A 24339-nucleotide genomic window follows, 5' to 3' on the forward strand; every position below is an offset into this window, starting at 1 on the left:
ATATAACGCATTATTTTGGAAAGCCATTAGATGCATAACTGCATTAAACGAGGTAATCTATAATATTTTGAACCGTGGCACATGGCCGACTACAGTGTATCAACTTGATTTTGTATATAGGTTTTCGGAAGTTGACGGGTCGGCTCGTAAGCGTAAAAATCAACCGAAAGAGTTTTGTACGCATATACTCTGCAGATAATTTTATACATACACATGTGTATATAAAATCCATGTTGTATTGATAATAATTTCGGATTCTACGTTCCACAATATTTTATTATTTTAAAATTATTTGAAAATTCTGATCGTCTTAAGGCAACATTTTCGTTATTGACTTGGCGTATTACTATCTAACTGTGCACTGAAAAACAACGTGGAGGTAAAACAAAAACCATGACCGCTTTTATTAAGACCTAAATTTCGGTTAAAAAGTCCAGGTGATATGGTCCACACAATTCTAATTTTCATATATTTGCTCGACGTAATATAGATATAGATATAGGCGATATAGATTTGACGCAAGTTGTATATAACTTTCTTAGATGAGAGACTAAGAATATTTGTTGTTATTGTTGTTGCGTGTCGTTGCATGCTGGCATGTGCCGGTTATATTACATTTCTGCCAGTTATGTACACTGACGAAATATTCTACGTAAGTGATGCGTATCTCTTATGTGAATTGTGTTTTAAGAATTTTTCGACATGTATTTATTGAAAAATTTACCGAAACTACATAGGATGAGTAGAAAATACGTTCAATCTAAGTTGTGTACATTTTTTTTCTCATATATATACTATATGCATATAACATTTGTTGTTTTGTCGATTTGCACATGACGTGCAAAGTGTATACAATTGCAAATAGTTCGCGCGCTGCATGTGTCTTAGCAACTATTGAATTAAGATGGAAACAAAATTAATTACCTAGAAGCAGTTGCGCAGTTAAGATGCCGTTTGTAGTGCATTTATAATAGTAATAGTAACTAGTAGTGGCTTAAACATGAAAATAGCAATTGTTACTTACCTCCTTTTTGATCATGTATATAGCGTAATATATCGACTTGATTACGGGCAGCTGCTTGATGGGCTGCAGTTCTACCTTTGCCATCTTGCAGGGATAGCCGTGTATTATCGGCTTGATAAAGACGTTTAAAGTCATCCAAATTGCCAGCCTCAGCTGCCTGTAAGAGCAAACAAACAAATCCATAATAAACATTAACTATATTTTTTTAAATTAGAAAAAACTTGTAAAAGAAAATAAAGAAAGTAATAATAAACCGCAACCGTAATCGCAATCGCAATCGCAATCGCAATCGTTTGTCATCATCGTAACAAATAAAATAAAATCACTTTACTTTATTTACATAAAACGACGGAAAAAATCTTGAGTTGAAATAAAAGAAATTAAGCAATCAGTCAAATCGTCTCCGAAATTCCGAATTTACAATGAGATATCATTTCCATGCTAAACATCGATTAATTTAATTTTCTTTATGATAATCTTAAAAATATTGAATAAAGAGAGATATTCTTATATTATAGGTACGCTGCTTATGTTATTGATATATTGATTACATTCTTCTTCAGGTGTGGTTTTTGTGGCGCAAAAATTGAACTATCCTTAGACTTTGACTTATGTCTTCAGAGAGGATAACAGAAAAGACTAATGAATTTTAGAATGATTTGATCTAATACCGATTGTAATTACTCTCTCGCACACTATGATGAAAGTTTCTCGTACGAGAAATCGTGTGTTCGTTTCTAAAAGCTCTCAGCAAAAAAAAAAAAAAAAAGAAGCATCTTCAACCGCCTTTTTTCTTACTCTACTTCTTATTCGGACTTTTGAATTTTTTTTTTTTTTTTTTTTTTTTTATGTCTCTGGTGTAACATTATGCTGGTATATATTATCCTCTAGACTGCTTAACCTATAAATATATGAAGTTCATTAAGAAACGTATAGCAGTCAGAAGTACTTGAGATAGGATTTTAATTATATCAATCTACTCAAAAAAGTATTCTGCATGTCTGGCTCTCCCACCCGTCCAATATCTGCCCATGAATTTTTTGCATTTAATCGTCTGGTTGCGAGATGTTTTTAAGAAACTCTGCCATCGATAATGGACGGAATCTCAGAACTCGTACACGGTCCAGAGAAAGTCGTTCGTTATATGCAAAATGTTTTTCTGTTTAGAGTACATTGCGATAAAACTTGACGAAATATAATTACTATGCCATTATTAATTGAATGGCGTAAATTTGGATCGGACGGACACATATTTGCAGTCTTTCCCTTCTAAATGTTCTTACAAAAAATTGACTTTCATATGACAACATTGTCTAACGGTTGGTCCTAATTGGACGCGTTTAATTTTTAATATTTTATAAAGAAGACAAAAAAAAAAAAAAAAATGTATTATTAGAAAATTTACAGGATCGGTCTCGTCACACTATCACATTTTTATCCTTTTTCATTTTGAATTACATCCAATCCTCTTCATAATTATTTAGATTAAGCTTAACTGGGGCTTGTTACGGTCACATTTTGCATGTTAAGTAGATCGCGTTGGTTCTACGATTGACGTTTCATTATTTTAACCTAAGAAAATGACCTTTGAATCGGTCGTTACAATACTTATATAAGTGGATCTATCTGACGTTCTTCTGGGTGTCAGGTACTTCCGCGCAAACTTAATATAGCCGGTAGTGGTAGTTGTTTGGGGTAAAAATATATATGTAGTTAAATCAATCTACGTAAAGCGATTGATTGTGTTCAGTTATTAAATAGGTAATGAGAGGTAAAGCGAGGCAAGAATACGTCTGTAGCGCATCGAAATCATTCGGTTCGATTTAGAAAGAATACAGAGATATCACTTTAACATCGTTGAGCTGTGTCTTGTATGTGGCATACAAAAAATGAGTGTGGTTTTCACGAGAGTACCCATCTAGTACTCGACAAGAGAACGAGTGTAACAACTTTTTGTATTTGATATACATTTGTGTTCACTATTTACATATTATGTATAAACGCAAGCGCTTGCGTATTCAAATTATAATTTTGCAGCGATTTACATAAATATAATATTTCTACCCCGAGTCAACCAGCTAGATAGCTAAAGAATACATTTTTTGTTTATCATATGACTACTTTTTGAAGAGTGAAATTATTCAGTTCAATTACAATCTATGTCTTATGGAAATCTTGCTCGTCACTTATTTGACTACACGTTACGGTGAATTATTTTAAATAAAACTATAGTTTACCAATTAGTTAGTATAAGTAAGTCACCATTTATTTTCAATTTTTTTTTTTTCAAATTCTCAAAAAACGAAATATTACTATTTTTTTTTTTTTTTTTTTTATATAAATACGTGTTCACTTTGTAACTTCATGCATTGCTTTTGCTAAATATTCAACGTTCTTGCTAGTAACACCAGCCATTGAAATGCGACCGTCTTTCGTAAGGTAAACACTAAATTCTTTTGTGATACGTTCAATTTGGTCTGGGTTCATACCGGTGTAACAGAACATTCCAATTTGATTAGTAATATGATCCCATCTACGTTTCGAGCCGTGATGCATTAAGCCGTCTTTTAACTTTTGCCGTATACCGATGGTACGATCAGCCATTGTTTTAAGATCTTTTAAGAACATGTCATACAAATTCGGATCGGTAAGAATTTCTGTAACAATTCGGGCTCCGTGCAGGGGTGGACTGGAATATAGAGCACGTATAATAATTTTAAGTTGTGAGAGAACACGTGAGGCTTCTACTTCGCTTTCACATGCTATTGTAAGTGCTCCGACGCGTTCGCCATAGAGACCCATATTTTTAGCATAGCTTTGAGCTAAGCCAAAATTAATACCTTTCGATTCGAAGATTCGAACTGCTTGAGCGTCTCTATCCACATCACCAGTCGCAAAACCTTGATAAGCCATATCAAAGAATGGAAAGAGGCATTTGTATTTGACCAAGTCAGCTAACTCACACCACTGCACTGTGTTGGGGTCTACACCAGTGGGATTGTGAGCGCAAGCATGAAATACAATGATCGATTCTGGCGGGATTTTGCATATATCCTCTTTACAACCTTTGTAATCCAAGCCGCAAGTATCTGAATCATAATAACGATACTTTTTCACTGGAAGACCGGCGTGCTCGAAAATAGGTATATGATTTCCCCATGTTGGAGTAGGTACGTAAACTTCGCGATTGCCCTTCCAAAATTTTGCTAAGAACGCCGATCCAACACGTAAGGATCCAGTGCCGCTAATACTTTGCGCCGTGGCGTTACGTTTATCTTTTAAGACGTAGGAATCCTTACCCAAGGCCAATTCAATACTTTTAGCGCAAAATTCGGGCAGACCAGTGATGGGTGCATATTCTTTATTCAATTGCTTCTCTATAACTATTTCCTCTGCGCAACGTACGCAAGGAAGCACCCAAGGATTACCGCAATCATCACGGTATGCTCCTACACCCAGATTAAGACGTCTCGGATTTTTGTCGCGTTTAAATGCATCGGTAACACCTAGAATTGGATCGGGAGGCCCCATCTCCACATCTTCAAACCAAGCGTTACCACGCCTATTCAAGCCTAGTGGAGCGATTGATCTCAAAACACGTCCCGTCGGACGCAAAGTTTTTACGACTGCGCTAGCCATTTTCTCAATGCAGATAATTAATTTTTTCCAAATTTTTTTTTTCCAAATTTCTATCCAAAACTTCCCTTTTTTAAGACAAACGTAACCAAACAATAATTTTTCGAAACAGTTTATGAAAATATAAAAAGATTCTCTATTTTTTTTTTTTTCTTTGTTTTTTCATTACGTCATGGCATACTTAATAATCTGATCAAATATTTTTTATAATTCCATAAACAAGTAAAAGCTTCACATAGAGTTTAGTGTGACAAACCATGTAAAGAAAACAAATAAAAACATTAGAGTGGAACATGGGTCAGCACTTCGTTTAATACAGTTATTGATACAATGATTTTTTTCAAAACGATACCCTAAGCGAACGTGAAGCGGTAATCATTGCAGTGAAAGTGACACTTTAACTTAAACAGAGCAACAAAACCTATCTTCATTTGTGGGATATTCGCTATTACTTGTAAGCCTTTATAAGTTTATTATTATTTTGTTCTAATTAGTGAAAAACTGTTAACAGCAGAGCTCTGCCCTACGCTATATAAATTTTACATATATGTATGTATATGTATATATATATATATATATACATACATATGTAGAAGAGCTGAGAGATTTACTAGCTGAACATGAGAGAAGATGAGAGCACTTGCGCGCAAAAGTGTGTGCGCTGATAAGTCCCATTCGCAGTCCCCGCCCTTTTTGGAAGCGCAGTTGATGTTCGCCACCAGTTTAAGTGAGTCAATGTAGATGTTTTTTTTTCGAAATGAAAATATTAAGTCACGAGCATGTCATGCAGTATTTGTTTTGAAAGGTAATCCACGTGGAGTATTGTCTACGGTGACTCCGATAACTAGGCTAAGACTGAAGACAGCATAGCTTAAGTTCACCAAATATTGCTGAATAATTTCGGAATTAAGATTAAAGAAATAGCAGAGGCTACGAACATGTCCATCGAACGTGTTCGTTACATATTGAATCAAGATTTATGCAAAGATGAGAAAACTCATCGAATATTGGAGGCCATGTTCCTTCGCAATAGAACGAAAATAACGAGCCACAAATTGATGGTCATAGTAAGTGAATTGCATGAGTGGACTATTAACATTAGATTTACATCAAATGATAATAATATTATCGAAAGCACGAAAGATATATGGTTTACATGGTAGGTACACTGAAAAATTATAAAAAAAAAAGAAAAGAATTCACGTTTTGTAATAGGCATTGAAATGAATTTTGGTACAAATATATCTCAGGCGCATCTAATATTCACTTCAAGGTTGTTTAGAAATTTCTTGCGATCTTTCCTGCGACACTTGGTTAAAATAATTTTTCTTATGTCGCTAGGCAGATAATTAGGATTAAAGGTATATATAGTTATTTGGAGCAGGCTTGTGTTTATTTTGTAAAAAAAAGTTTCACTGATCGGTTCTGCTTTATAATAGTGAGACGTAGTTTTTAAAATGGAAGATCAAAATCAGCTTATAAGACATATTTTATTTGTTTATTTTAAAAGGGGTAAAAGAACTGCAAAAAGCATACAGATAAATATGTGCTGTGTATGGAGCTTGTGTTGTAACAGAACGCATCTGCCAATATTGGTTCGCGAAATTTCGTTTTGGAAATTTTTTTTTGTGGAAACTGTACCGCATTCCGATAGGCCAAATATGATTGATGGCGACCAAGTAAAAGTTATGATCAACACATAACGGTTCGTGAGATTGTGGAATAAGTTAATTCATTCAACACAACTTTTAACGATCGCATAAAAAGACCGAGATTTGCAAACAAAGCTGCATATTTCGATTCCATCTGATTTAAAAGAAGTACATTTAACATAACTCATTAATATCTGCCATACGTATATTTTTGAAGATATTTGTAACTGATGATAAAATATGAATCCTATATAAAAATCTGCAACGCAATAAATCATGATTATATATAGATTATTTAAATATTTATATATATATATATATATATATATTTATATATTTATATTGGTATATAGATTAAAATTAATGAAATGAAGGCTACTGACTCGTTTTCTTTCAAGGTTTCAAAAACTCGGAATTTTCGAAATTTGCCAAAAATGCATAGAAGAAAATCGATCACCAGAATGAAAAATTTGCCAAAAATTGCAAAATTTTAATAATTTTGAAATTAAAAAAAAAAAAAAACCATCAGTAATTTTTAATGCTCTATGAAAATTATTATACTAATATAAGTTAATTTAGAATTTTTTATTAATAATTTTTATTTATGTATACAATAAAAAATTTAATAAAATTATTTAATTCAAATAAGAAAGATTATTTTTTTTAAAGGATAAATATATAGGAATTTCTTATTTAAAGGAGAAATTAATTGAAATAAATATTTACTAAATTTAGTTAATTAAATTGATTTTAATAATTAATATTTTATCATTTAATCATGGTTAAAATAAGATGAGCCTAACCGGTTATCCACGAAAAAAACACTTAACTGTCTGTCTGTCTGTCTGGTGAAATCATAAAGTAATTGTATAGCAGGAGTTTCTGAAGTGTACTGTGAACAACAAATCAAATTAAATGAAGCCGTGCAGCAAGAACGTCCAGAATTGATTAACCGAAAATCTATTGGTTTTTATCACGCACCCAATACAAGTCCTCATCCGCCAAAAATTATTAGAATTTGTCGGGAATATATTACCACATCCACCATACAGTCCTGACATTGCATCATCAGGTTACCATCTCGTTCCTTCACCGCAAAATTATTTATCTGGTAAAATTTTCAATTCATATACAGAAAATTTCTTTGCTGCAAACCATCGGAAATTTGATGAGGAGGGGACAATGAAAATGTCTGGAAAGCGTGCAATTTATTATCGAACAAAATGCCAAATAAAGAAATTTCCAAACTATCCAATATATTTGGTACACCTGTCACATCGATTTTCTGCAGTAAAATTGACAGAGCTAATGGATCGCTGGGCAAAACGTAAGCAAAATTTTTTTTTATATTATCACTTGTAATGACCCTAAAACGCAAGAAAAAACTAGATGGTTATAGCCTATAATATTGGGTGGGAATGGCTGATTTTTTTGCTTCTCTTTTCGAATAATTGGGGAAAATGACATTGACTACCTGTATTGTAGTGTGTGAGTAATGAGGAAAAAAAAGACATTTTTTCCCTTTTGGAAAACAGAGACGTTCTCAGTTTAGGCACTATTGTAAGCGCTGGCCCGTTAACAAGACTAACCGGCGTGCAAGAACTTCCAACACTGCTGCCAAATTGAAAGTCGATAGCTTCATTTTTATAGCTAGATGAAATGTTATAGCAGACATTACGCAGCCGAATAGGCGAACAGACATGCAACATTAAATCTGTTCGGACTTTGATTATAATCAAAAATATATATTATATACCGGAGTCTATATAAGTCGAGTCCTAAAAAGTTTCCTTCCGAGTGTTGCAAAACTTTCGATTAAACGAATTTATCCCTCATCGTTCGGTAGTGGGTGTAAACGAACCGCAAAGGATACACTTTCTTGATCATCATCAAATTCCGAATCGATTTAAGCATGTCCGTCTGTCCGCCTGTCCGCCTGTCCGTCCGTCGAGCTATCCAACTTTATAGTAGAAATGGTAAACATTCTCGCGTTGGTGAAAATTAAGATATCGTCTATAAATTTGCAAAAGAATTTGGAAATGATGCAAACTATTCAGAGTATGCGGCTATAACGCGCACACGCCACAGCGACAAAAACTTCTATTTTGAAAATAGCAGAAATGAACCGCAGCTACTCCATATTATGAAACGTGAAAATTTTGTTTTTTTCCTTATTTTGATTTTTTTTTAACCCTTTGTATTCGGCACCGTTTCGGACGTTACCTACCAGCAACTCGACGTCACTTTTTAACGAAAACGTACATCCTGGAAACGTGATATTATACAGTATAATTTTAGAATTAAGTAAGGAATTGTAATGAAATTTGTTTTATATGAATTTGTGCCGAGTGCAAAGGGTTAAATAACGATGAGTATCAAAAAAAGGTTCAGTTAAGACCGAATATAATTTTATTATTTGTTTTAAATGCAAATTTTCTTTCTATACAATGCAAAGACGAAATCAATGCTTTCTTAACTTTTCATAAAAATTGAAAGATAAACTTTATGTAAATGCATTAATATTTTCGCATTTGACCCTCATTTAACCTTCAATAATGTACAATAGTTAAATAAATCTCCCTTGTCCTTTTACATACGCATATTACATATTTTAAGTTTTCTTGTATAAATTATGCTTAGCGAGAAATTGTTTAAATTATTTAAATTATTGCTATTAACGTACATATATTATAAATCCATTAACTTGGGTTTACTTGTCGCGAATTACCTTAAAGAAATCGCTCTTCTTAAGATTAACTTTTTTATCTCTGAAACTGAACTGTCAACCAATTTCTGACGTCTAGACGTTGAATAATTCCATTTTTTAAGTTCAAAGACTAGCGAAAAACAAACTACAATTCATTTCAGATTATTCTTGATTGGGTAAAGAAAATCAAATCTCGGCATGTAACTTTGCACAGGCTTATGAATTTTGTTTGAGTTCAAAGTGTAATCTTTAAGAAAAAAGTGCAAAAAGTCTTAACAGAAATCGCTTATATGATTTGATGAAAACACTCCATAATATATTATTACGTAATAGTAATTGTAAACGAATCCTGGCCGAGCTTGTTGTTAGGAAAGTCAAGTTAAAACGTTACAGGCGGACAAAGCCCAAAACCATTTTATTCAACTAAGAGGAGAAATGCATTTTATATAAAAATTAAATAGAAGTAAGAATAATAATGCATTGAAAGCACTTTTAACTCTTCCACATCCTCTGTGTTCGAATCTGTGCTAAAATATTATTGTTAAGAATGATTTAATATTGCCGAAGCGAGGAACCATCCGAATCGGCTATTGGTTATATACATTTCGATTTTCAGAAATATTTTGAAATGATTTATCGAACCCCAAGAGACATAAAACGATCTATTAAGAGGGACAAATATGTCTGCGCTCTTCGACAAGTCTTATATAATACAAACCATCCGAGATATGTTTATGCCTAACAGTGTTAGATCTTTTGGTTAGTTTTGCTCAATCTCCCAGTCGCATATCTGCAATAATTTTAGTCTCTTCTCAAACTTAGCTTCTTATCATCATTTTTGGGAGCAAAAGCAAAGATACGAAGAGGTAGACAGCAAAGCGTAGACGACTAAATCGACTTGATCGATTTGGAATGTGGTAATTTTGCAAACGATATTTTACTTTTAATGATTTTACTTCTAGTCATTAGTCCTTGCGACACTTTCAAATCTTTTCCCTTCTCTTCTGCTTAGGAAGTAGACGAAGTAGCATTTACTTTCGATTTAAAAGTCGTATTACAAATGACAAGGAATACGGGAATTGAGAGTCAAGTACACTAATCAGACCCGCTGCAAAGGGAAAATATATCTATGTGATTCCAAGTTGATGCAGTTTTTTTTTTAATTCCAAATCATTATTATGGACAAATTTTTATGAAAACATATTAAAAATTGCACAATTTTGTCATAGAAAGATGAACTATTCCTAGGAGCTGTCATGTGGCAGGTGGTTCAAAAACTTAATCCATCTGATCCAAGGTCTCCACATCATGTTTTTTACGAATACTTGAAAATTATAAATATTTTTTCATGTAACAATTTTTTCGTAAAAACGATCCGATTCAATGAATATTTAATAGGGTTCGTCCTTGGGCCACAAAAAAAAAAAAAAAAAAAAATACATAAACACGTCCATGTACTAAACTTCGTCAGAATATCCTAAAAACTGTGATCTCTGGATTGAACGCGATATTCCATGAACGGACAGGTTTAAAATGACTTAGGAAAAGATACGAAACCTTAGTTGCATTGCAGTGCTTTAAGACTTTAATCTTAGAATTTATTCTTTGGTTAAATTAATAACAATAATAATAATAATAATAATAATAATAGTATGATTTTGAATAGCTTAAGGAAATTATGAGGTAAATAATTATTAATTTTTTCTCTTTTTTTGTGGTTTTTCTTTCATTGCAAATTTTAGTTATGAGTAATTACCTGCATTAAATCTTCCAGCATTATTGGCGGTATTGGCGACAAGTGCAACATGCGTGCCCAGTGAGCTTGAATTTTAAGCGGCGCCGTTACAGTTAGTTCGGCACTTTTGGCGCAACCGTTTATTAAATAATGCAATGGACGTACAATTCCATCACGTTTCGATGTTCCTTTCATATCAAAATTTTGTGATAACATAAAATCAATCGCTCTCTTCGTTATAAATTCAAGCGCATGCAAGTCAAAGAAAGCGCGATTGTTTGTTGATTAATAAAAAATTTATTCTTTTCTTTGCAAACTTTATTATATTTTTATAAATTGAAAAGATTTTTTTTTATTTTTTAACTTTTATTTTTGGTTCATGCGTTCGGTCATCTCGTTTCCGTTTTTATTTTAATTAAAAGGCTAAAATATTAAGATACCCATCATATTCGAATTAATAGTCGAGAAAATGAACGAAACAAATGAGGAAAAAAAAAAAGTCTTATCCGATGTTTCAAATAATAGTTTGCAAGGAGCAAATAACTTTTCCTTTTCATATAAAATGTATTAATAGATATATATTTTCCTTTTTAAATTAATAGAATACAGTTTCTTGGTTTACCCTGAAGATTATCGAAAATTGATTCTTCTTTCTTAAGTTTCTTAAATTATTGCTGCGAACAATTAGGTCTTTTATTAAAATTCTCAAACACTTGTCAATACAAGTTTTACGATATTCGGAGTAAATCGACAAACATTCTAATGTTTTACCTAATCCTCATTTCCATTATCAACAAGCCAATGTAATCATTGCGTCACTTGTGTCATTGCCTAGGTTTTGAATATCAAATAAACATCGTCCCTGATCAGCAAACTGGCCAGATATCAACATCTTCATTGAAATGTTAAGGCGAGTTTTACACCAGAGCGAGAGTGAAGAGCAGACTTTCATCTTCAATATCATTGGATTAATTGATAGATGTTTTGATATAAAAATGAGACACCACATTCCTTCCGGAAACTATTCAGACAAATTGCATCATTTCTTCAATCAAATGACCCAACAAAATAAATAAATATTGTATATATGCCAGGTGTTTATGTTAATTTGTCAATCAATCCCCCGTATTTCTAAGGAACAGAAAAGATTTTACGTTTTCCTTAATTATATCTGCTATTTTCATTTATTGGATGATATACGAGCACAACGATCAAGTTAGAGATCATAATTTGATTATTGAAATTGTTAAATCATTTTTAAGAGAAATTTTGAATGTTAATCGAAGTTTTTAGTAAAGTGATATTAAGACTGCATGCCTGTCAATGTCAATCATTGCCCTAAGCAACTTGCTACAATACAATAGATAAACCGTTTGTAACTTGAAATGAAATTTTATTGACTAATGAATACGTGAGTCAATACGAATTAAGAAGATTAGAAAAATTCGAACGACATCATCATTGCCAGTGTGGGCTTGAGGTGGATGAGAAAGCTACACTTGCCTTAACCAAAGAAATGTGAATAAGTCCCATATTTATTCGATTTAAATATAATTTTTAATTTATTTTGATAGCTGCTCTGAAGGGCTGGAGATGTACGAATTTTACCCTTTTTCTTTACACCGTTTAAATGGACGTTTCAGAGACCTTATGGGATATATGTGTTTTATTTGAAGTGTACAATCAACAGCTTGAGATTCTCGATTGCTTATCCCACGTTCGTATGTTTGTCCATTCATTCAATCTTGTTAGAAATAACTCTTAAGCTCTTAAGCTCTTAATCGAGTTTTTCGATAGCCGAGATCAGCTTACGATTGAACTCAAAAATTTTATGGATAAATATCTATGATATGTAATATGATATGATTTCAAATTTCTTTGTTTTTTCGATTTGGTAACGCTCCTCCTCATTTGTGAACATTCATTTATTTATTTGTTTTTGCTTTATTGCGGCTGACTTTCGCACTTGAAACAGACATCTTATTAACCCCAAATCGGGCCGCGACCTATCTTTGAGTCACATTCGAGTTTTCAATTCAAACATTTCTTTTATTCAGAATGTATTGCCAAGAAATATTTAGCCGGTGTGTAATTGTGTGTATTTTATACTTGTAGATAGATTGTATGAATTTATAAATATATATATATACAAATATAATAACACTTTAATTATTCCCATGGTTCGTATTAGTCACAAAAAAAAAAAAAAAAAAAATTCTATTCACCATTTTAAGATAAAGAAAATTGTTAATGTTGGGTGCAATTTTTAGTGATTTTCGAACTTTCGAGCTGATGAGAGAGAAAGAGTGTCTCAGAGAACTCAGTGTGAAAGAACCAACGTATCCACTTATCCTACCATCCTATTATCGATGTTTACCTTTAAAAACCAAGTTAGAAAAAGACTGCAGTTTGCTTATCAACACACTCTCAATGGCTTAACGTGGAAAAATGCCAGGAAGACGTGAATATTTTAAATGTAGTTTGTTAATGGTTTACAATCTATACGCAGTTAGTTGATACGTTGTTAAGAATAAAGATGGAGGTTTCACTTTCGTGCGATTACTTTTACATACGAAACACAAAAAATCGTAGCTTTTTAGAAGCGATTAATGCCAATTTGCTTTAGGAAGTTACCTAAGGTAAAAAGTCTTAAGCGCAAAGAGCGCTCGACAAGAATTGGAATATGAATCTAAACCAGTTGGCATACAGGTCAACTCGACAAATTCAAATGTAAAACTTTTATGAGTTTACGTTGTACGTTAGTGAGTGAGTCTCAGCTTTTTCGAAGAAATTAAGATCTATGCGCTTTAGCAAGTTAACTAAGGTAAAAAGTCTTAAGCGAAAATCGGTTCCTGTCTGCTTTATTGCAACAATTGGAATATCAACTGAGACCAACCGACATATACGTTATACGTCGATTATTAAATCGACAAGTCAAATATAAAATTTTATGAGTTTATTTTAGAGAATCAATCGCGGCATTTGGTCTGCAACTATTTAACTAAGATTAGAAAAATGACAAAAAAAAGTGAAAAGTAAATTTTTTTTTTAATGATTGCAATTTTTTTATATACAATTTCCGATTTTCTTCTGACGCAATTTTTTATCATTTCTTAAATCTGCACTCCTGGCTTAATCCTATTAAAACGATGCTAATACAAGCAAAATACTTTAATGAATTAGTCGCACCGCAAATTGTTTATCAAATTTCATATTGCAATCCTTTGCTGCCTTTCGCAAAATTTAAAATGTTATTGTATTGCTTCTGTGGTGGCGTATGAGTGATTCCATTTATATCAATTATATGCTTTTTCTTTACCAAACATACGTCTTAGAGTACAGAGTTATAAAATTAGTCCCTTAACTTTCAATGCGTTCAGCTAATGTCCGTTAATAACCATTCATCATCCCATCGATTCATCCATCCATCCTGAGCTTCAATATATTTATTAATATGTTTTCGGTGTATCCACCTAACCACTCAAGAAAGTATAAGTATATATAGCTTTATAATCTGATAATGAAAAATTATTCATTTTTATTAATATCTTGAAGAAAAAATCCTTTTTTTTTAAATCGAATTAAAATTTGCCAGTCTAGCGGTCTGTCTCTTCGTCCGCACCTATATCGGATAGTCATTAAAAAGGGAAATAGAAAATTAATGCATAGTCTGGTTTCTCATTAATAATTTGAAACTCTTACAAGTTGTCGAGATGACATTTTACAAGGGCTGTGCGTATCAGCTTAAATGACAATTCATTCCGATTTCCGTATATAATTCAGTTCAATAATAATCAATGAAATAAAAAACAAAGAAAAACTATTCAAAATGTAGGCGGATGTTTAAGTTTTGTCTTGAAACGCCTAAAACTCCTTTAAAATTATAAAATCTATTTAGATAAGTTAAAAAAAAAAATACAAAAAAAATCCGAAAGGGCGAAGCAAAGCGCTTTAATGGAAACCAACTAAGGCAGTTACTAGCATATATAGTATTGATCCTAAGTCGAACGCGATTACACTTTTGCATTTTATAAATATTATTTGCAATTTTTTTTTACACATGTATTTATTTAAAAATATTTATTTATTTATTTATTTATTTATTTATTTTTTTTTTTTGCATTTTTTGTTCTTAATAAAATCATTTTTTATGATATTTCTTTGATTATTATTATTATTATTATTAATAATAATTTTTTTTTTTTTTTTTTTTCTTAATGAATGCTACCGTTTTTTGTTTTAATATTTGCAAATTGCGTTTTCATAAATTATTTATTCAATTATTTTACATTTAATTTATTTAAATTATAATTAAATAATTTTTAAATTAAATAGGAAACAACTCTTCTCCGTTTGTTGCGCTCATAATTGACTTTAACTACACTTTATGATAAACTAAACTCTAACAAAGACTACCGTTGTCTTTTATAGGAAAAACGAATACAATTCGTATGAAAATTTTTTTCAAGTTCAAACGAAATGCACGAGCTACCGAATTGACGAGTGTATCATGGAGGAGCAAAAGAGAGAAAGAATACGACTTCGAAGAGAATGTTAGAGATTTTTGTTTCGGTTAATGGCAGCAGCTGCTCGAACCCGGTAAAATTTGTTGCGTTGATTTCTTTGTTTTATGTACAAACATCTCAAGTCCTGACTATGCAAGCCATGTGACTGTGTTTACCAAATCGTCAGCTGACTTGTTAACACGCATACTGCACTCACACTTACTTATACTCGAATGTAATTCTTGAGTCCATGCACATAAAGAAGTCTGGATTTCATTTTGTTATGGATTGTTGTGATTTCTCCTCTCTTTGCGTTTTCTTTGCCTAGCGATTTGCTATTACTATTGCGCGAAGATGTTAATTCAATTTTTATTAGCAATTCATTGCATCTTACCAAATTTAAAAGGAAAATCCATGTTTTTAAAAAATTAATTTTGAATTTCAAAACGCCATATAGCGGGGCATATTGAAAGGTCTTCACGGTTTCGAGCTTCTTTTAATAGCCTGCCTTTTTGCTTAGATTCCAAATTGTCATGTCATTCATGCCTTCGCTATTTCCTGACAGCTTGCATGCCGGTCTTGCTTCACCAGATTTCACCAAATTTCATCGACTTTTTCAGCGATTGCGAGTTGCATCTTTGACATCGATATTTTTGAAACGGAATCAATAAAAATGCTTGTTCAATTACAGCATTTTCACCATACACCTCCTTAATTTTTGTTTGCATCTTTTTTTTTAACTATTTTATAGTAAATAGCATTACATAGCGTATTTATTTAGGTATTTCATGCGTTTTCAAATCAATATTACCTTCTACACGAGCAAAGAATTAAAGAACTATCTTCACAAAAAATGTAAGCCGACCTTGATCTCACCTTTTAAGCGCATCTTCATTTGAGATAATTAGGTGAATGTTGTCCGATATTAAGGCATTGATATTATCCCGTTAAAAAAATCTCGGAGAATTTTCATTATGATCTATTTATATGTACAATATTCGTTTATTTACATATACGCACACGTTCACGTACATATAAGCAATGAACAAAACCATACAATCATACAATATATATAAAATCAAATAATTTATTAATAAAGAATAGGGCCACCTTTCGCTTGTGGGGAAGTTACAATTCTTCGTGGAAGAGATTCGTAAACTGAGTGAGATTTCTAAAGGAATATTCCATGTTCCATCCATGTTCCGAAACATCCGCCAAACTTCTTAAATAATTTTCGAGATGGAAATATTCTCTTCACTCTCTGCCGGAAATCTCCTCTTAGCGCTTCAACTAAGTTTAGGTTTCTCTGCCCATTGTGCTGGCCGTGGGGCAACGTTTGATGACATTCTGATGCTAATTAAAAAGAAGCTGGACCTTTTTGACTGTGTATATCGACGCATTATCACCTTTCGGTATCGTAGTGTTTAATAGTAATATACCAACAACAGTAAGACTATCTTCTTTGAGAAGGTTGAGATATTCATTCAGGATCAGCTGAACCACACAATATAGACAGTTGCGTCATAAACGAACCTCCTTCTTGTTTGACTGTTGTAGGGAAGCAGTTCGAACCGTGGAGTTGTTTTGAGGATCTTCGTACATAAACTCGGCCGCTTGTAGGAAACGATGTGAACAATAACTCATCGGACGATGCCACATTCTTCCAATCACCAGCTGCTCAGGTTGTATGATCATCTTACCACAGCTTAGCGTTGCCTTTCGTTATAAAGGATTTCAGGCAATTGTAACCCTTGGCTCTCTATTTTTGTCAAAACATTATTACTCAGTTTAGTGTTGACCTCTGTTGTCACTTTTGTCGCGATAGCTTTATGTGTTAATGTTCGTCGGTCTATGTCAGTTAATTTTGCGTTTAACCCACTATTTCCCTTCGCCGATGCTCTGTTATTATGTTTTGTGTGTGCTGCACTAATGCTCGACTAATGCAACACCAACGATTTAATCTCTTTCGAAATATGAAAGATCACAAATTTCATCGATCGCTTGTTTTAACCGCTTGTTGTTTAATACACTAAAATATAATCTGCAAGATTTGGTGCATTATTTACACGGAAGTAGTATTGCCAACAAGCAAACAGATACCACTACATTGTCCATCGCTTCAAAATATCGCGTAAATTGGGCAGTTCCGCATTTAAATAAGTTTTTTTTAAACGTTGATCTAGAGAGCTTGACAAATACATTGTATGGGTCAGATCAATACTTGAATGTGCTCTCTATTATGTGGTCTCCTCCTTGTAGATGTTTTGCTGGATTAAAAGACTCATTTCAGAAGCAATTCTTTATCTTTATATCTTTAGGAATTTGGGATGGAACTGGTTAGTTGTCTTCTCATTTTATGAAAACATGAAAATGCTACTATTAGCCTTTCCGTCACTAGAGAAACGAAGGTTCATCTTAGCAGTCTTCTTCTTCTTAGTTAGGATAATAAATGGTTTTATTGACTCGCACCTTCTTTACGAGAGCTAAACTTCAATGTTCCTAATCGTCCTTCCGAGACACTTTATTTGTCCTTTGCAAATACGTAAATGATATATTACGATATAATGTAATCTCAATATCGGACTGTTAAAATACTATCAGATCATTTATCCTTAATATGTGCGTGTTGTCTATGTCGTATTTAAATTCATTTTTAATTTGAACTAATTATGCGCATTATTATCGGTTAACAAACTTTAGTATATTTGCATCGGTTTAAAAGTTCATCCTCTACTTTGAAATCGTTGCAACCGCTAATGTGTCTCTAAGCCAAAAGCGTACATAATTTCTTTTTCTTCTTTTCTGTAAATAGCCGTCAAGACTTCGCTTAAGACTAAGTTACTGATAAAACGGTTTCTCAAAATAAGGCTTTTTATGACAAGCGGATGAAAAATTGGTTCGATCAGAACCAATATGTTCTGGGTTGATCACCAACGAACATATCAGCGAACTAAATTTCATCAAAACATTTCCAAAAAAATGCATTCTTTAGGTTAAATCCTAAACAAAAAAAAAAAAAAACAAGACGGACAGACAAACATAGATTGATTGACAAAATTATTCTGAATCGTTCGGTATAATAAAAGGCAGATATATTTCTGGACATTATATACGTCTCCACCAACTTGATATACCCACTACCACAAGTATAGGATACAAATATAGTCAGAAAATTATATTCGATCGCGACTAAATCTTTTATAGGCATTATCGTTATCCTAAAGAAGATTAGAAAAACGGGAGCGAACCACTAAACTTTTATACCCTATAATGTTCGCATTTGCGTGAACGAGAGAATTTTTATCATAAATACTGTGTGTGCTGTTGGCCGGACACATAGATGGCTAACCAACAAACGAATAGACGTGTTTACGTGCATTCCGAGGATGACACTGGTCAAGAATATGTATACATGTTATTAGGTTTTTGAGGCTTGTTTCTGCGCGTTACAAAGGTATTGAGAAACCAATAATAATTCAATATACTATAATATTGGGTAGGCGTAATCGATTTTTCCCATTTTTGTACAGGTATTAAAGCATCGCCAATAAAATTTGATTTATATACATTTGTCCCTTATAGTTGGTCAGCAATGAGCAAAAAATAACATTTTTATTCCAAAGGTGTTCTCACTTTACGTAGTAGTTGTAGGCGTGTCCTTCGAACGATTCTGCCCATTCTCAATACCAACCTTGCATGCAAGAGCGTCCAATGTTTCTGCCAAATCGAAAGTCGATGGCTTTATTTTTGCGACCAGGAGAACGTTTACATTACATAGACATCATAAAGACGAACGGACGTACATGCTTGCATGCTCGATTCAGAATTTGTAGCTGATCTAGAATATATAAACTTTGTGGGTTGTCTGAAGCTTTCTTCTGCAAGCGTTGCAAGCGTTTCGACGCACTCAATATTCTCCTCATCAAAAGTTAATTAAATTCAGGGATTATCAGGAGAAGTATGCTTTACTAGCTCATACTATCATGAAGATGAATTAATAATTGTGTTAGGTGGAACGGTGTAGGATATTAAATCGACTATAACGTTTTAAATTGCTTAAGAAGTTACCTCGCTGTGCTTGCGCATGAGAAGTTCCCACATAATAGATCGATTCTCATAGAAAATTTCTCAAATAAGTTCTGATTTTGTAAACTACAATAATCTCTAATGTCATTAGATGAAGCGGTTCAACATATTTTGATTTCCTACACCTTTCAATTCACTGCAGATCTAAGCCTACTTATGAAAGAGTTCTATGCCGCATAAACTGGACCTTGTTAAATAAGTTGTAAATAAAATTTCAGTAGAGATTTCCTTACAGTAGACCGAGCATACAATCGCTTCAGAATTTGCAGATATGCTGATCAAGAATATATTCTTTCTTTCTGGACGCAGCAAATGTCTTTGCTAAATGAATATATCCCTCATCCTGCGGTGATGGATATAAAAGAAGTTTTTTAAAATTTTTCTTATTACAGGTGTGTCTTATATAAGTCGGTTATAAGAGACTTTCAAATAATATAAATCAGGGCACTTTGTACGGTGTTATATCGAAACCAAGCTTTAAGGTGTAAAGTTATATGATACATAAAATTTCGTTGCATATATATACAAAACTCTTAATATCAAATTTTTATAAAGAAAAACAAATTTTTTTTTTAAATATGAAATCCAACATTATGACGAAATAATTTTTATCAAAAATTACCGCTAATTTATGATAGATCATAGCTTCATTCTCAACGTTGGTGGAATTTCTCTTCTCTCTCTAGTCATTCCTACTATAAAAATGCAAAAAATATTTGAAAAATTCGTGTACCGCAGATGTGAATAAAACTCATTGAATACATGTATGATTTTTTGAAATCGTGGTATTTTAAAATCGCGTTAAACGCGCAAAGTTTTGTTTTATGAGGGACGACTGTACTTTCAAACTAAAAAATTATCTTTCACTCATAATTCAACAATGATTTTTCAAAAGTTTGCTTTCTTTTTTAGATTAAACATTTATTGATATTAAAAAAACAAAGAATATATAAAACACTTACCCTTAATATACGAAACGGACTATCACGCAATAGACAGACTTCATCGTTTAAGTTTTGCTGTTCCTGCTCCGTTTCCAATATTGATTCTAATGGCGTTTCAACATCTCCAATCTCAACACGTTTGGGATTTGCGCGAATGCGTTCAACGAACATTGAAAATGTCCACAACTGTTTTGTATAAAAGACAAAAAAAAAAAAAAAAAAAAGAAAAAAGGAAACAGAAAAGCATGAAAGAAAAATTTTAACAATAAATAAATGGAAAAGTTTGACAAGAGAAACTTGTATTCGCCTTAGAACGAATCCTGTTTACCGTTACCATTCACAAACGTATTATATTCTATACGTGTAAATGAAACTTCAAATACAGTACAAATTTATATAAAAAAAAAACTGAAATATATGTGAAGTTCTTTTGAGTTCTTGTTAATCTTAGAATTGATTTCTTGACTTGACTTGCTCTGTTGGCGAGAGGAAACCACAAATTATTTTGTTATTCGTTCGATCACGAAGACCCTTCAACGCGACTGCATCAAATTGCGGCTGCAATTGATTGCTTCTAATAATTTTGACTCTTTTCATAGTTACGCATATGGCTGTGGCATGCGTATAGAATGGAAGACTTGTTGCTATCAAATAAATGCTTTTAATATATTCGTAGTTCTACGAAGAATGGGGAATGATGTGTTAATCAGCCAGAGGCAAAATCTACGCCACTCAGCTTAGATAGCAGTGATATTACCTATACTACCTATGTCTGATCGTTACAAACGTATGGATAAAGCGAATTTATTATTGATATTGTGTTGAAGGTTATAAAAATCAAATACTTAGAAAACGTAATTTAATGCAAAATGTAATAATTGCAAAAAATCATGCAATGAATCAAAAGTTAACAAGTCGTCCATATTAATCACTTAGGACATATGTATGAATGTATATATAGTCGCATATAATATTATTTTTCTCCTTCATTTTATTGCTTTCTAAACAAATCTTTATTTCAATTAATTTCACAAGCAAGCTATGTTTACTTCTAAGCGAACCTAGAACATTCACCACCACGAGTCGAAGCATAAAAACAATATATGGGAACTATTTTGTGGGTCATAGGCGCGTTAGCTGATTAATCAATTCCATTTTAATGGTCACTTTTTCGAGGAATCTTGGAACGGAATATGGAATATGTGCACACGATTGATCATCCATGATTTGTGAATTGCAGGAGGTCTGTACATTACATTAGTGTAGCTGGAAGCGAATTAAGCCAACTATTTTCATAAGTGTGAGCGGTGTAATTAGTTGATCTCAAGCACTTAGTTGAAAGGGCTTTACGTACACCGTAGAGCAGTTGTCGCTTATAAGAGCAATTGCATAAATGAACCACGCCCATTTGCAAACTTCAGTTATTATTAAAATTGCAAGTAAAAGAGCGAAAGGTGTCAGCTTTCTATATGAATCCCTCCTGCAAATTGTACCAAGGCATTTGGCTACACAAGCCTAAATCGCCTCAGGATGTTATCCTGTTTAAAGATCTTTAAGCAGGCTTAGTAAAATGCTGGAGAGGGTGAATATAAATAAAAATTGTCGATAGTAATGTATGCGTTCCGTGTAGGGCGTGGATACAATTTTTACATAACGCGTCTAAAGAATATACGTAATTCGAGTCTTAATAAAATTAGTTATAATTTGCGTTCGCACCCATTACCGAAGGCTGCGCGTTATGTTCATTTTGTCTAGGCGTTTGCAACGCCCAAAACGACAATTCAGAGACTCTATAATGTATAAATATTCCGCATTAGCGTCAAATCGTAAATCGATTTAAGCATATCCATTGGTCCGCCTCCCTGTCTGCCTACTTGATTGCGTAATGCGTGTGCTAAACATTCCCCTGCTCGCAAAAATGAAGCTACCATCAAGTTCGGTAATAAATATTGAAAACTCTTAGATGGAGGTTCGTATCGTAAGTGAATTGAATCGCTGGAAAGACACGCTCATAGTGCAGCACAAACTGAGAATAACTCTGTTTTTTTTTTCAAAACGGAGGAGGAAGCTTCAGAGACCTTACAAAATATATATATATATATATTCTTGATCATATGCGAATTCTGAATCGATTTAAGCATGTCGTTCTGGCAGTCTATCCGTCTGTCATTGAAAGCTCTTGCATGCGGGTTGGTATTGAAAATGGAGCAAATCGGCCGAAGGACACGCCTACAGTAGTAGGTAAAATGAGAACACATATGTTTTTCAAAAGGAATAAGAGATTGGCTTTTTGATCGTTACTCATAAACTACCGCAGATAAATCTACAAACATTTGAACATGTATTCCGTGGCTGATGCTGTAGTAACTGTACGAAAAAGGGAAAACTGACTATGCCTATCGACTATTAATATTATATCAAAATTTAAAATTTTTTTTGAATAGCATTATAACGCGTAGAGGCGAGCTTTAAAAACATCTATATAAATTTACAGATTCGGAGTACACCTGAACATGTGCTGTCTGTCTGTACGGTAGCCCAACTGTTGTAGTATATGCGATAAATATTCTTGGGTTTACTAATATGAAGATATCATATACAAATTTGTAAAAAAAACTGGATACGACCCTAAGCAGGTCAAAGAACTCGCCTACAACACCCAAATATCTGTAGAATCAAAACGGAGTATGCCTTTGGTTTTCATGTCTTTTTCTCGTTGCTGACAAAATAACAAGAGATACACGATATAAATCTCCGCAAAATTGTTATAAAGAAATAGAAAAAAAACAGTCACGCCCACCGAATGTTATAGAGTACGCACGTTTATATATTCCGAACACAATTTTCTTACTTGTTTTACTTTGATTTTTTGAAGCTTTTTAATTTTTTCAGCCGCACATACACACACACACTCGCACATATATATATATATGGATAGTTATAAATCGTAGAGAACTTCAATTTGTTTTATTTTCTTCATCTGTAACAAAGACGTATTTTAATTTTGTTAAGTCAGAGAATTTTAGCAATAGATCATGCGCTAGCAGCGCATGTAACGCGTTGCCAACAAATGTTAGAAAATTGGATTTTGGATATTTGTTACGTTGAATGGAAAAAAAATGTTAAGATGTAGGAAAATATTTCAGGCTATGTACCGTTATGATCTCGAATCGATATCGAAAATTTTGTTTATGTAATTTTTCAATATTTGTTGTTTTTCAGTAAGCACGCATCGCCACCTATCGCCAACAAGTCTTAATTTGCACCCGGTGCAAGAATATATTAAAGAAATTTATTGATTTTATATATATGTGCACGTGTGTTAACAACAATGAATTTTGACTTTATTTTCACTTTATGTAATTCTCGATATTTAAAGCATTCCTTTCAAACTAACATCGTTTCAAGATCTTACACTTTTGCCAAAGCAATTTTCCATTCCAAAAACCCTGAAGGAAACCTTTTCGATTATGTCTATGTGCTTTTGTATTATTTATACTTTCAGTGTCTTTTTAAGTTTCAACAACATGGAGTAAAATAGATGTGAAGAATGAAATGAGCGCAATAAGAATTTTTAAAAAATTCAAAAAAGTTCGGATATAAATTTTTTTACCTGTTATTCGTTTTAATTATGGACGGCACAATGGAAAGGTTTGACCTTTACAAGTACTCTTACGGAAATCCTAAATCCAGCTTATTCAGGATAATTAATTTGCCCAAATAATAAATTCCTTAGCGAGGGGAAAACTAAAAGTAAGTTCGCGGCGCGTCATGGACCTGTCGGTCGATGAAAAAGATTAGCGGGAAAACCTAGTGCACATTCGCCGGCGTATCATGCAACTGCCAGCTGAGGAAAACGATTACCGAAAAAGCAGATTAACGGATTAGAAATGAAGCCATGAAATTAGGTAACAGTAATATGGTCGTAAAAATCTATATAAGTAGAATATCTACGGAAGGAAGAGTTAGTCGGACGAGAACACTTGAGTCGAGAGTACTATCAAAATAAATTATGACTGTTAAGGAATAAAGAAAGAATTTTAAAGTGTA

The 24339-nt window shown here is 32.9% G+C and overlaps 2 protein-coding genes across 2 annotated transcripts in view; both read right to left on the minus strand.

Annotated features, from left to right (window-relative positions):
• Positions 1 to 24339, minus strand: part of LOC119631656 (transient receptor potential cation channel subfamily A member 1) — a 51818-nt gene that overhangs the window by 24322 nt on the left and 3157 nt on the right. Inside the window, exons 2-3 of the mRNA XM_038024052.1 lie at positions 20308 to 20475; positions 1025 to 1181 (exon numbers count right to left, since the gene is read on the minus strand). Of these exons, the coding sequence (XP_037879980.1) occupies positions 1025 to 1181; positions 20308 to 20475 (325 nt within the window). The remainder of the gene's footprint in view (positions 1 to 1024; positions 1182 to 20307; positions 20476 to 24339) is intronic.
• On the minus strand, positions 3374 to 4663 carry LOC119631657 (aspartate aminotransferase, mitochondrial-like). The gene has a single exon (XM_038024053.1). It carries the CDS (start codon positions 4661 to 4663, stop codon positions 3374 to 3376), a length of 1290 nt encoding a protein of 429 aa, XP_037879981.1.

Source organism: Glossina fuscipes, unplaced genomic scaffold (genome assembly GCF_014805625.2).
Source record: "Glossina fuscipes isolate IAEA_lab_2018 unplaced genomic scaffold, Yale_Gfus_2 1, whole genome shotgun sequence".
NCBI classification, from domain to species: Eukaryota; Metazoa; Arthropoda; class Insecta; order Diptera; family Glossinidae; genus Glossina; species Glossina fuscipes.